This window comes from Callithrix jacchus, chromosome 1 (genome assembly GCF_049354715.1).
Source record: "Callithrix jacchus isolate 240 chromosome 1, calJac240_pri, whole genome shotgun sequence".
Lineage (NCBI taxonomy): Eukaryota > Metazoa > Chordata > Mammalia > Primates > Cebidae > Callithrix > Callithrix jacchus.
Genome location: NC_133502.1, coordinates 28,409,252 through 28,423,433, shown reverse-complemented (window position 1 = coordinate 28,423,433; position 14,182 = coordinate 28,409,252). Strand labels below are relative to the sequence as shown.

The 14,182-nt window shown below is 52.9% G+C and overlaps 1 protein-coding gene and 1 long non-coding RNA gene across 23 annotated transcripts in view; one reads left to right on the top strand and one right to left on the bottom strand.

Moving 5' to 3' along the window:
• The window catches only part of MCF2L (MCF.2 cell line derived transforming sequence like), a 219,336-nt gene that overhangs the window by 138,403 nt on the left and 66,751 nt on the right, over positions 1-14,182 (bottom strand). For 6 of the 20 annotated variants that reach the window (XM_035294628.3, XM_035294635.3, XM_035294639.3 and 3 more), the window contains exon 1: positions 5,750-6,000. The exons of 8 other annotated variants lie outside the window; for them this stretch is intronic. In XM_035294628.3, the coding sequence (XP_035150519.1) occupies positions 5,750-5,828 (79 nt within the window). In that variant the 5' untranslated portion in view covers positions 5,829-6,000. Of the gene's footprint in view, positions 1-5,615; positions 6,001-6,412; positions 6,658-14,182 lie in introns of those variants that run through there. 6 more of the 20 variants (XM_035294607.3, XM_035294623.3, XM_078333774.1 and 3 more) reach the window with 2 other exon arrangements.
• Positions 6,079-9,985, top strand: LOC118152664 (uncharacterized). 3 transcript variants are annotated; one of them, XR_013521638.1, is made up of 4 exons: positions 6,079-6,158; positions 6,419-6,508; positions 8,990-9,088; positions 9,732-9,985. It is a non-coding gene; the product is annotated as an uncharacterized LOC118152664 (long non-coding RNA). The 3 variants fall into 3 exon arrangements; XR_013521633.1 differs by having other exon boundaries at positions 6,079-6,218; XR_004741393.2 differs by having other exon boundaries at positions 6,079-6,277.

Genomic DNA, 14,182 nt, shown 5'->3' with positions numbered 1-14,182 from the left:
CTGCCCAGCGGGCTGTGCATCAGGGTTCCCATGACCCCCTCCTTGGGCTGGGTTAATTTTCTAGAGCAGCTCACAGAACTTGGGGAAGCACTTGGTTACATTTCGTGGTTTAATATGACAGACATCAGAAAGGATACAGATGAAGAGAGGCACAGGGTGAGGCACGGGGGGCAGCGTGACACCTCCAAGCCCGCCCAGGGTGCCACCCTCCAGGAGCCTCCACGCACTCAGCCTTTGGCGGCTCCCCGCGTCCAGTCCTTTCAGGTTTCTGTGCAAGCTTCTTTATGTAGGCATGGTTCATTACATTGCTGGCCACTGGTGAGGGGCTGCCAACACAGGGACATTCGGGAGAGTCTAAGGAGTTGAATGGTTGTATACCAGGACAACGGCAAAATGGTGACTTTGTGGTTTGGCGGAAAGCCAGCTCTGCCACTGACTAGTTTTGCAGCTACAAGACAGGAAACTTGATTTCCACATCTGCAAAATGGGGCAGAAGCTGGAGCGCTTGTAAAGATGAGAAGAGATTGTGGAAAGCATCAGGACGCATTCCCATGTGGAACAGGGACGATGGGCTAGCGGAGCTGCCACAGGCCTGACATGGTGATGGCATCACTGAGCCTGACGCCTCTGCCAGGCAGAACCAAGCTGACCTGAGCACAGGCCCCGAGCTCCATTATGATGGTGAAAATTAGTGGCCACATAGGGTTTTTTGTTTGTTTGTTTTAGGAAAAAGAAAACAAAAGAGTGAATATCACTTAGAAGAGGAGACTGACACCTGTGGCCGCGTCTTTCCTGCCTGGGCCACTTGGCACGTATTTTTTGGGTGTTCAGTTTCTTCACAGCCCCTCCCTTCTATCCAACAACCGCTGTTTCTGTTACAAAAAACTTCACAGACCAGGTCTGCACATTTTCCGACTTCAGCCATCGTCTCTGTTCCACGTTGGAATGCGTCCTGATGCTTTCCACAATCTCTTCTCATCCTTACGAGTGTTTCAAAGAGCTCAGCCACAGACCAGCCACCAAGTCTCACCTCTCCTGGCTACTTAATCTAGCACAGAGAAAACGGTGTGATGCTCATGTTTCTTTAAAGGAAACTTTCAGAAAGATGAACACTTACTACTCAGATATTGCCATGATAATGATATGGGAACAAACTCCTCCCCAACCAAAAAAGGTGGCTGAGTTAGCAGCTAAAATATTAGGGGAAATTAGTTCTTGGATTATAGTGAGCTTGAGTTAGAGGATGCCACAAAACAGGTGGAACAGTAGGCTTCCAGCCCACAGAAAATGGGCAGTAGCTGAACTGCCACCAGCAGGGCCAGATGGGCTTGGTAGCATCCCTGTCACTCTTGTTCTGAGGCAAACCAATGATTTGCTCGTTCAATATATAAACGCTACAAGTTTAGTCCTCATTGGGAGGTATTTAAATTTTATGATATGATATACCTTATATTTTTGCTGTCTTGCATGTAACTTCATCTATCCTCACATCCACCCATTCACTCATTCACCTTCTATCCATGTATTCACTCATACATACATACATCCACTCAGCCATCCATCCACTCACTTTCTATCCACTCACTCCTCCATCTATCCACCTTCCATCCATCCACTCATCCATCCAACTGTCCATCCACTCACCCACCCACCCACCCATTCATCCATACATCCACTCACTCATCCACCTACACATCCATCCATCCCTCCATCTACCTACCCATCCATTCATCCATCATCATCCATCCATGCACCCAGCCATCCATTCAGTCATCTATCCATCCACCCACCCACCCATCCATCATCATTCATGCATCTGGTCATCCATCAATCCATACATCCACTTATTTATCTACCCACCCATCTACCCACCTGCCCATCCAGCCATGCATCTACTCATCTATGTATCCACCCATCCATCCATCCATCCATCCAGGCATCCTATCCATCCACCCATTCATCCATCTTCCCATCATCACCCATCCATCCATACATTCACTTATCCATCCATCCACCCACCCACCACCCACACCTTCATCCATCCATCCACCCACCCACCCACCACCCACACCTTCATCCATCCATCCACCCACCCACCCACCACCCACACCTTCATCCATCCATCCACCCACCCACCACCCACACCTTCATCCATCCATCCACCCACCCATCACCCACACCTTCATGCATCCATCCACCCACCCACCTACCACCCACACCTTCATCCATCCATCCACCCACCCACCTACCACCCACACCTTCATCCATCCATCTACCCACCCACCCACCCATTCATCTAGTCATCCATCTATCCACATACCCATCTGCCCACTCATCCATTCATCTACCTTACATCCATTCATCCACTCATCCATCTACCCATTCATCCTCCACCATCCATCCATCATCCATCCACCCACCCACTCATCCATCTATCCATCCATTCACCCACCCACACATCTACTCATCCACCCACACATCCATCCAGCTACCCATCTATCCACCCACTCATCTACCCATTCATTCACCCATTCATTCATCTATGCATCCATCCATCCATCTGTTCATCTATGCATCCACCCACCCATCTATCCATCCATCAAACCATTGCCCACCTACCCATACATCCAGTCATCCATCCATGCATCCACTCATTTATGTATCCAACCATTCATCCATCCACCCACCCATCCATCTATCCAGTGATCCAGTCATCTATCCATGTATCCACTCATGTATGCATCCATCTCTCTATCTATCCATCTACCCACCCATCCATCCCTCCAGTCATCCATCCATCCATACACCCATCCACCTACCCCTCCATCTACTTTATATCCATCCATCCACTCATCCATCTATCTACTAACTCATTTACCTATCCATCCATCCATCCACCCACATATTCATCCATCTATCATCATCCAATCGTCCACCCACCCACATACCTGCTCATCTACCCCTACATTCATCCACCCACCCATCCATCCACCCACCCACCCATCCGTCCAGTCACCCATCCATCCATGCATTATCCATCTATCATAATCTGTCATGACAAGAGTTAGTATTAGGTCAACTAATGGAAAAGGCAGGGCTAGATTTAAAGACTCTTCTACCTCAGCAGTTCTCCAAGTTTCATTCCTGGACTAGCACTATCTTCATCAAGAACTTAAAAATGTCAATTCTCAGACCCTCCCCCAGACTTCCTGAGTCAGAAACTGTGAGGGTGGGCCCAGCAGCCTGTGCTTTAACAAGCCCTCCAGGTGATGCAGATATGTGCTCTAGTTAGAGGACCACTGTTCAGTGTTCATCGAATGCTTAAATCAACTAGAGCCATACCATTGCTCCCTCAAATGTCCTCTACCTTTTCACCAATGACTAATAATCCAAAGTGAAAACCAAAACAGGTGAAAATGAGCCCTATGGGTCAGGGGAAAGTGCCCCGGCCTTGTTACTAAAGAGCAGGTCCAGACAAGTACATAAAATGTCAATTTTCAAGGTCAAGGGATACAGATTCCCAGACCATATGGCCAGCACATTATCCTGCTTCCCATGCAGATTAGCCTAGATAATGAAGGTTCTAGGTGACAGAAGAAAGGCATACGTCTGAAACTAAAACACTGCAGCAGCATGTCCTGAGCAGCAGCAAAGATAAAATGCCTGTGGACTGGGGGTGAATCTGCAGAGGGTGAAGCTCTGTGCAGCTGAATGAGGCAGCTGCTCTAAGGCCAGCCACCGTATTGCAAACCTTCAGTTGTGACCGAGCCCCGCCCCTGCCCTGAGGACCTACACCAGATGCCACTGCTGTCATCAGCTCTTACCTGGCACGGACCCTAGCATGACCCTAGAGGGAGAAGCAGCTCTGTGACCTTGAGCTGAAAGGTGTCCTCCTGTGGGTGGGGAATTCTCCTGAGGAAGTGCTTAGAATTTAAACCCGAGGTGGGGATCAGGTTAACCTTGACCTATAGCCCTACCAGAGAATGTGCACCACACCCCTACACTCTGCGGCAGCATCATGTCAATACCACACAATTTACCCACAGCCTCTCAGCCTCCTAACCTGCCCCCATTCAGTGGTATCTCACACACAGCCTCAGCAAAAAATGGGTTTGTACTGAAGGAAGAGGCCAGCATTAGTGGGTGGTAAGTGGGGTATGATGCAGGCTCACCCTCCCTAAGTAAACACTATGGGGTGCTCATAACTGTGGCTATCTGGTAAGCTGGATTTGAAAGTCCTGGTGAAGCATGCGATGACCGGTAATGCTGCTGTGTGGGAGGATGCACATCTCACTGCCTGCTCCTGAGGAGCCGATGGCCCACACCGAGCGCCCAGCTCCATGACATTCAGGGACTGGCCAGTGCCACTGCTGCTCTTCTGAGATAGCTTTTTTACAATTAAGAATGTGCAGGTGTCTCTCGGAGCTCATGAAGAAACCCCAATCCCTAAAAACCTGGGGAATGACATCACTCTCTGGAGCAGTCCCACTCTGTGATTCTGACACCGAGCCACACGCAGAGGCACACAGAGCAAGGGGGCGCTTTCTCCTCCCCCTCCCAGCCGACTGGAAGCCTCCCTGTGAACCTGGCATCCACACAGCCCTTCACCATACTCAAACCCTGAAAACCTGCATGAAAAGCTCCACTTAAGCTTCAGAAAAAGAGAGCTGATTCTCCAAGAAACCGGAGCAGACGTCATGAAAATGGTTTTGTTTTCCTTCAACCCAGATATAATAAACCCAGCAGCTTTGATCCCAAAAACTCACATTAAAAACATCTTGATTAGACCATCCCATACAATGGTACTTGTGCTGATTTATTCATTGGTTTGCTTTCAGAGTCCATCAGGGTGGGTAGAGAAAGAGATAGAACCACACCCAAACCAAGTAACTGACATTTTCATCTCCCAGGCAAGACCTAGTTAGACAACTAGTAATGGCATATAGGGCATAACATACGGCAACGTCAGACAAAACATTTGCCAGCTGACTCTTAAGGATATATCATTATTTCCTCTTCATTTTAAGGAAAACTATTAAGGATGCCTCTTCCTTCTGCATAACGCAGCGTGAGAACTCAGATGCCACTGCTTGAAAGCCCCGGCCAGAGGCAAGCTGTCAGCCCAGTCTCTGCTTACATCTGAAAGAATCTATCTGAACTGCTCTTCAAAGCTCATTTAAAATAATATTTTGATTAACACTGAAAATGAACGTCCAGTGACGCCGGAGTCCACTCTTTACCCACACCGTCTCAAACATCTGTCTGAGGTTTAAATTGCATTTAATGAAGAAAAGAACCACTTGATTCGTCCAGATTTTTTCCTCCTCAAAATGAGCTTCCAGCAGCTTCACCATCCCTGCCTCTGGCTCTGAGACCCCAAGCTCTGAAAGCCCTTGGCTCAGAGGGTTCTCAATTCGTAAGCGCTTGTGCGTTCTCCATCTCCATGGCCAGAGCTGAGGACAGGCAGGTGGATGGGCAGATTTCAGACACACAAATGGCTCCGCATGCAGACCCAGCGTCCCCAAGAGAGCCCGAGTCACCAGTGCGCAGTCATTTTAACCCTCCCGGGCAGCATGCAATCGCCGACAGCCCCTGGACGCACAGCGGCTACCCACCAGTGCCCCCATATCACAGCTGGCTGCTAGAAAGGAACACGAGGGTGGCTTAGAAAACCAGACGCGTTTCCCTACAATGCAGCCCCTGATGTCAAGCTGAAGCTCTGATCACTGACGGCCGCAGCTCCTCCTACCCGTGTGCCTGGAAACCGCGTTTAGTCTCTGCACCATTTCTTCCAGGGCCATCTCTTCAGTCCGCAGCCAAAACCTCATCCTCCGACGCAACACAAATGATCCTCCCGGATTTGCTTCCTCCGCACTGGGGGCGCCCGCCGGGTGGGGCCGCGCGAGTGGGGAGGGGGCGCAGCGGAGGCGGGGAGGGGTCGTGGTAGCGCTTCCCGGCCTCGAGCCGTCGCCTCCGTTCCCGGGATTGGTTCGAGCCACTGGGAGGGGGGCGCTCGCTGCGCCGCGGGGGGCGGGGGGCGGCTCGGCGGAAGCGGAAGCGGCGCGCGCCCGCCCCGGCGAGTCACCACCGCGGGTCACCTGGGAGCCACGCGTGTCACCGCCGAGGTCACCTGGGAGGCCCGCGTGTCAGTCACACAGGTCACCTAGAAATTTCTGTCACCGCCGAGGTCACCTGGGAGCCCCGCAGTCACCGCCGAGGTCACCTGGGGGCTCCGCGTGTCACCGCCTAGGTCACCTGGGAGCCCCATGCATGCCGTGCAAGTCCCCCCGCCCCCCGCCCCTTTCCGCGTCTCCACGCCTTCCAGTTTTGGAGCAGCCGCGGGGACGCGAGTGGACAACCGAGCGGGTGCAGCTGCCTCGCCGCGGCAGCGCCTGACCGCGCCTCCCTTTACCTCTAGCTGCCCCGCGGCAAGTGCAGAAGCTGCAGAGGCCACAGCAGCCTAGCGCGCCCCCTCCGTATGGCCGCATGCCACCCGTGCCGCGCCCAGGTAAGTGGGTCCGTGGGTCGCTGGGTCCATGCATGGGTCCGTGGCTGGCCGGGGGTGGACTGGTCCCTCCAGGCAGGGGCATCGCCTGCCCAAGGACGCAGGACCCGGTGAGGAAAGTGCGCGCGGCAGGCACGGGGCTGCCCGCCCTTGCCATGGTTGGCACCAGGCCACAATGTGCACTCGACACCCGTAGCGTCCTGGCTGCCACCTGCAGATTCTATGCAGGGCCATGGCCGCCACTACAAGGCCATGTGCAAGAAACTCTGACCTCTCCTTGCCCAACACCGGGGCATCCTTTTGTGGTTTGGAATGATAGGTAACACACCCTTCCTTAAAGAAACAGTATTTCAGGCCCATAGGCCCAAGCTACTCCAGAGGTTGAGGCAGAGGCAGAGGTGGAAGGATCATTTGAGCCCAGGAGTTTGAGCCTGGGCAATGTGACAAGACCCCTCCCCACAATCAGTTAAAAAAAAGAGAGAGAGAGAAAATTCCAGCAGGAAGAAGTACCCATTTCCATGAATGGTTTGGGAATTCAAGCATCAAATAGCTGAGGTTCAAACTACAGCTCATGCCAATAACATGTGCACATGCACCAGCATCCCAGTGTCCAGCAGAGCATGTGTGTGCCCCAACATCCCGTTGTCCAGTGGCACATGTGCGCCTGGACATTCCAGGGTGGTGACCATTCAGGAACAGAGCGAGGCAAAGGGATAAAAAGATGAAGGTGACACGGTACTGCCTTATAGCGCCCGCAGGTCTGCATAGGCTAGATAGATCTGGAAATAAATAAGTGTAAAAAATAAATAATTACAGAACAAAAGGTATAATAACCACAGACAGAAAGTACTGAGTAAATCTGTAAGAAATGGCTTTTTTAAACATGAGATACGTATTGAGTATCAGCAGTTTCACTGGGTTCTACATAATCTCTTTGGAGCCCAGTGAAGGGAGGACTGTGGAAAGGCCTCAGGGAGTGGATAAGTGTCCCCTGGGCTGTCCAGTGCTGAAACAACCCCACTGTGCCTGCAGCTGCACAGTTGCTACCTCCTGTCTACCCATGGTCTGCAAAACGTGCCTCAGAAGGTCTACTCCTTACTCATTCCCTGTCAGTTCAGGGAACCTTCACCACGCCCCCTCCCACACCCCCGCCCCAACCCTGCTCCCTCCAGCTTCAGGGAAAGCCTGTCCAGGCAGAAGGGTCCTGAAATGCAGGCCCTGCCCTCTCCACTAAGACACAACACCCTCCCTAGTCCCCAGCCCACACAGCCCAGGCCACACTCCCTCTGGGCACCTGCCCTCCCCTCTGGCCGCTCTCCTGGCACGCAGGTGCCCTCCAGCCTGCCCAGCCTTGGGCTGCATCGGGATTTCCCAAGGGCTTGTTAAACCCACAAAGCTGCTCTCTGATGGCTCCTTGCTGATCCAGGAGGTCTGGGGTGGGGCCTGAGAATGTGCACGTCTAGCAAAATTCCCTGGGATGTTGAATATGCTGGTCCACACTTTAAGAGCCAATGCTGAAATCTGTTGCGTCTTAAAAGCAAGATGAAAGGAAAGGGCCACACCCTCTCACCTCTCCTGCCTCTCTCATCTCCCTCTTCACCCTCGGGCATTCCACACATGCCATCAGCTTCTTTCCTCAACCCTGTGCCATCCGCTCTGCCTGGCCAACATCCTCTAGCCGGCACCATGTCACGTTAGGGCACCAGGGTGGAGACCGTTGGTCTCTGTGATCATTGGCTTTATTATTTATCAACGTGGCTGGGCCACCGTGCCCAGATTTTGGGTCGAATGCTAGGTTAACTGTCTCTGTGAAGGTGTGTTTACATGGAATTGGCACTTACATCAGTAGACTTTGAGTACAGCACATGACATAATGTGGGTGGGCCTCATCCAATCCATCAAGGGCCTTGAGAGAAAGAGACAGGTTCCCTGAGGAAGAGGTACTCTGCCTCTTCCCGGATACAGCCCAACTCTCCCCAGCCTTGGCTGCCCCACCGCTGGCAGATTTCGGTTTGCCAACACCCACAATTTCAGGAGTTGATTTGTTAAACTCTCTCTCTCTAGCTCTGTCAAGTCTTTATTCTGTCTTAACTTGTAGCACAAATGATGCCATCTTTCCATAAAAATCATTTAATACTTATCTAAAGAACAACTGTCACCATTGTGCCCGGCGCTAGAGAACACCGGGCACCCACCAGAGCCCTCCTCATGCTGTGAACTAGTGATCTCCACGGAGAGCTGGGAGGTGGCACCGTTTTTAGTATTTTATAGAACAGGCACAGAGAGGTTCAGCGACTTGCTTCAGGCCACACAGAGGCACCAAGACGCAGACCTGTGGTACCTGCATCTAGGACACTGTGGGGTTGTGAGGAGAACAGCACTGCAGAGTTCCCGACAGGCAGACCCAGCACACCTAGGTGAGGTCCCAAGCCGTGTCTCCCAAGGGACAGGCTTCTTTCCATCCTGCCTCGGCCTCTCTCCCAGGAACCAGAGGCACCCCAGGAGGGAGGCGGAAGGTAACGCAACACCTGGATACCGAATATCCTCATAGCGACCATTCCGGATCATCAGCCACTAACAGAGGTAAGAAATGGGAGTTGCAGCAGGCAGGGCCCAGCTCCCAGAGCCAACCCCCGAGGCTAGGGGAGTCGGGCTGCAGAGGGGCAGTGGCCCCGGCCACACCAGGGCAGGCACAGGTGTTTTCTGCACAGCCTCACTCCGTGTCTTGGGAGGGGAATAAAGAAGGGTGGAGACTGGAACGGGGCTGTGTGAGGAAATCCAGAAGCTCATGGTGACCTGGGAGAGCCCTGGGTGTAACACCAGCATGTCAGGGCTGCTCTGGAGCCGTGGCCCCAGACCTGCTCAGGGAAATCTGGAAACGAACCCTTGATTCCGGGCAACCGGGGCCCGCTTGGGGCGCAGCACTGAGCAAGGCTGGTGGCTCCTGCCCGTCCAGGGCTCACACCGCAGCGGAGGGGACGTGGCACCTGTGTAGGTGATGGCTTCCGTGCGGTGATGGGAGGGCAGCTGCAGCCGCTGGCACCTCCCTCTCGGGGGCCAGTATGACATGTGAGCAGGTCCCTGTGTCCCAGCAGCCAGCAGGGTGCAGTCCCCACATGGACGACTGAACAACTGACTTCTGAAGTGGGGACAGGGCGGGGAGGGGCGGGAGAGGAAGGAACAGGAGGAGCTGCTGGACTTCTGTCTTTCTCATGGCTTTAACCAGCAGGGAAGTCTGGAATTCACATTAATGTAAACCATAAACGCAGAATCAGTGATTAAGGACACTTCGGAGACGTTCTTTTGGGCATAAAATCTGGCAGGACTGCTGGCCCGGACACCATCATCTAAAGTTCTCACACACAAATGACCATTACCTTTGATGCATAAAACAAGTAATATGTATTTTTTCTGAGTACGAAATCATTGTGTTCACTTTGGAAAATATAGAAAAGAAAAATACAATGTACTTCAACAGCATCCCCTGGAGGTCTTTTCTTTGTCTTTCTGATGCCCTTTTACACAAAATTATAACAGCAATGTGTATTGTGTGTAACACATTTTTCACTCAAACGTTTTTTCATGATGCTACCCTTCTACATGGTTTTAAATAGCTGGGCAAATATTTCCTGGGATGTATGTTTCAAAATTTAATCAGGGTTTCCAGTGATTCTTTTTTTTTTTTTTGAGACAGAGTTTCGCTCTTGTTACCCAGGCTGGAGTGCAATGGCCCGATCTCGGCTCACCGCAACCTCCCTCCTGGGTTCAGGCAATTCTCCTGCCTCAACCTCCTGAGTAGCTGGGATTACAGGCACGCGCCACCATGCCCAGCTAATTTTTTGTATTTTTAGTAGAGACGGGGTTTCACCATGTTGACCAGGATGGTCTCCATCTCTTGACCTCGTGATCCACCCACCTCGGCCTCCCAAAGTGCTGGGATTACAGGCGTGAGCCACCGCGCCCGGCCTCCAGTGATTCTTGACTGTCATAAATACTGCACAGGCAAATCGTCATCTCACATCTGATTGTTTCTCTAGGTTAATTTCCTACAAATAGTGCTACAGGCCAAGGGCTTGGCTATTTTAAAGTTTGTGAAATATGCACATGATTCTTATGTGTGCAGTGATGTGGCAGCATGCATCACACAGGGCAGACACAGGACACTGTGGGATTCTGCACCAGATTCCTTGGTGGGGGGTCCCTGTCACAGGGAGCATTGTGATGGGCTAATGCCATCCTGGGGGCAGCCCGGGTATTGCTAACATGGGCTTGTTTAGTTAAAAAATAAGAGGAAAACTCACTTTAGCTAGAGACCACTTGCCTGGATGGTGGCGAGAGCTGCTCCAGAGGCAAGAACCACAGCTCAAAGCTTGACATCAACTTGGGCAACTGTAGAGCCTGGGGCCCCAGGGCCACCTCAACAGAATTTCACGAGTCGCTGCCATGGGCAGAGGCCATCTGAGGTAGGCTCTGCGCTGACCCAGGCTGACTGCCCCAGCTGGGACCCCCCACCAACTCTGTGCTGAGGTGCACCTGCAAGTAGACGAGGTCTCCTCCCAGGCAGCCTGGTGAACCCAGCTTCCCTCAGTTACATTGAATGCGTCAGACCCCCAGGCACAACCCCTCTGGCGGGGACTGCAGGCCAAACCTCTGAATCACCCGCATCCTAGGGTGGAATCCCCAGGGCCTGGAGCAAGCGGGTGGTTGGTGTGGCTATGCACACCAGTGGAGAAGCCACCCTGCCTCTGCCAGCTTCTGGGGGGCCAGCACCCTTGGCTGTGGCCCCACCCAGCCACACATCTGTCTGCCTGTGTCTCTCCCCATCTTCCACGGACACCAGTGGTTGGATTACGGTTCCTGCTCCAGGGTGACTCCATCTGAGCTCATGCATCTGCAGCAGCCCCATCTCCACATGAGGCCACACCCACAAGTGCTGGGGGTCAGGACTCAACACATCTTTCCAGGGAACACAGTTTTACCCACGACAGCAGGAAAGGGACCACAACAGGCTACAGGGCAGGCACACATGGGACTGGCTGGAGACACCGGTGCAGGGAGGTGAGTGGCCCTGGGGACCCGCCGAGGGCTTTGCTGACGACCTAAGGTTCTACCTGATGCCCATCCTGGTCCCCACACATGCGGTTCCCTCCCAGCCATGCCCCGCTGTGGAGTCCTGAGTGAAGAGGGAGGTCTGAGGAGATGAGGAGGCGCCCAGGGACCCTCATCCCCCTCTGATGCCATTCTCTCAGAATCCTGGCCAGGAGGAGCGCACTCAGACCCTGCCGGAGGAGAAGGAATCTGCTCCATGCAGAAAGAATTCCTTCAAAAGCAACTTTAGATTCCATGAGACGTGCCTGGGCCCCAGGTTGGCAGAAGGATGTGAAGAGACAGCAGCATTCCCTACTGAAAGCGGTGGAGGCGGGGGGAAGCCACGGGCCCTTTCAGAATGGAAGAGCTGAGCCAGGAGCCAGACAAGACTGCTGTGGCAGATTTGGCACCAGCCTGGAATATTCTGGAACCCCTTTGTCCACCTCCCAGAGCTCCAGACCCAGACAGGTTCCTGCCCACAGGCCCCACCCCTTCAAACATCTTTTAGCTGCTCAGAAAGGGAAGCACACCCTGCCCCAGAATGGGCCAGGTGCTTGGTGAGAAGTGGGTACCAACTAGATTCTTCCTAGAAGAGCCAAAAATTAAAGCAAAGATGCCGATTCTGGGTTCAGCAAACTGCTATGTGTTGAGGCCATCGGCTGCCTGGGGCCTCTCCCACCTGGGTCCTGGAGAGAGAGGTGGAGCCTGTGCACACAGGGGCTCCTTCCTCACACCCTCTCTGGACAGGAACTGGGGCTTTCCCTCCCAGAGTCCTGGGGGAACAGCTCCGGAGCTGGGGCCTTCACGGGTTTGGCTCCGGAGTTACACCTGTGCTTTGCCCAGCAGTCCCGAGCTGAAGGAGAGGGCCTGCCTGTTGCCACAGTCTGGGCAGGAAGAATCTGTTCATGCTGTTACGTGTGAAGGCTGCACTGGCCAGGGACAAGGCCTGGGCACCAGGAATGTGGCCACCAACTGGGTCAGCTAGAAGTGAAGCCCACCCCCATGGCCAGCGCCTCACAGCACAGCAGGCCTGGCCCGCAGCACACGGGGGACCTCAACCCACCTGCACATGCAGGCCTCCGGGGAGACAGCACTGCCTCACTAGATGGTAAGTCCACATGTGTGTATATGTGTGTGTGTGTGTATGTATGTGAGCATGTCCGTGTGCACATGTGTGTTTGTGGGTGCATGTGCCTGAGTGTATGTGCAATGTGAGCACTGCAGTGTGAACGTGTGTGCATGTGCCTGAGTGTACACGTGTGTGAGCATGTCCGTGTGCACGTGTTGTGTACATGCACATGTTATGTGTTATGTATGTCTGTGTGCACATGTGTGCATGTGCCCGAGTGTGTCCATGTATGAACATGTCTGCACATGTAGGTACCTGTGTAAGCACATACGTGTGCACGTGCGTGCATGTGCCTGTATGTGTTAGCATGTCCATGTGCACGTGTATGTGTATGTGCATGTATGTGTGTGACTGTGTGTACGTGTGTGAGCGTGTCCATGTGCACGTGTATGTGTGTGAGCATGTCCGTGTGCACATGTGTATGTGCATCAGCATGTCTGTGTGCGCATGTATGTGTGCATATGCCTGAGTGTGTACGTGTGAACATGTCCAGTGTGTGCATGTGTGTATGTGCCTGAGTGTCCATGTGTATGTCCGTGTGCACGTGTGTGAGCATGTCCTTGTGTGCATGTATGTGTGTGCATGTGCCTGTGTGTGTACATGTGTGAAAATGTCTGGTGTGCACATGTATGTGTGTGCATGTCCCTGAGTATACGTGTGAGCATGTCCGTGTGCACGTGTGTGATCATGTCCATGTGCACATTTATGTGCGTGATCATGTTCATGTGCGTATGTGTGCGCATGTGCCTGAGTGTACGTGTGTGAGCATGTCCATATGCACACGTGTGGGGGCATGTTTGTGTGCACATGTACATATGAGCATGTCCATGTGCACGTGTGTGGGCATGTTCATGCGCATGTGTACGTATGTCTGTGTGCACATGTATGTGAGCATGTCTGTGTGTGCATGTATGCGTGTGCCTGTGCCTGTGTACGAGTGTGAGCATGTCCGGTCCATGTGCACATGTATGTGTGTGCGCATGTGCGTGTGCATATGTGTGAGCATGTTTGTGTGCACATGTATGTGTGTGCATGTGCCTGTGTGCACTGTGAGCATGTCTGTGTGTGCATGCGTGTGTTTGAGCACGTCTGTGTGTGCATGCATGTGTGTGAGCATCTGTGCGTGCAGCCCCTGGAGCTGGAGAAGGCAAGGAAAGGATTCTCCCTGGAACCTCCTGAAGGGACCAGCCCTGCCCACAATTTGAGGTTAGAACTTTTGGCCCCCAGAGCTATAGACCATGAATGCACGTGATTAGCCACTGTTTGCGGTGATTTGTCAACTGCAATAGGAAACGGACACAGTCTGGACAGTGAAACCCCAAAGCCCCCCTTCCCTGGAATGACAGCCCATCCCACCCCCTCAGAGAGAAACGAGCATCCATCACACCCACGTTTCAATGAAACAACCAAAATGAGCAGGGGACGAGGCAGCCTGCTGGGGTTTAATGTGTCCCCCAAAG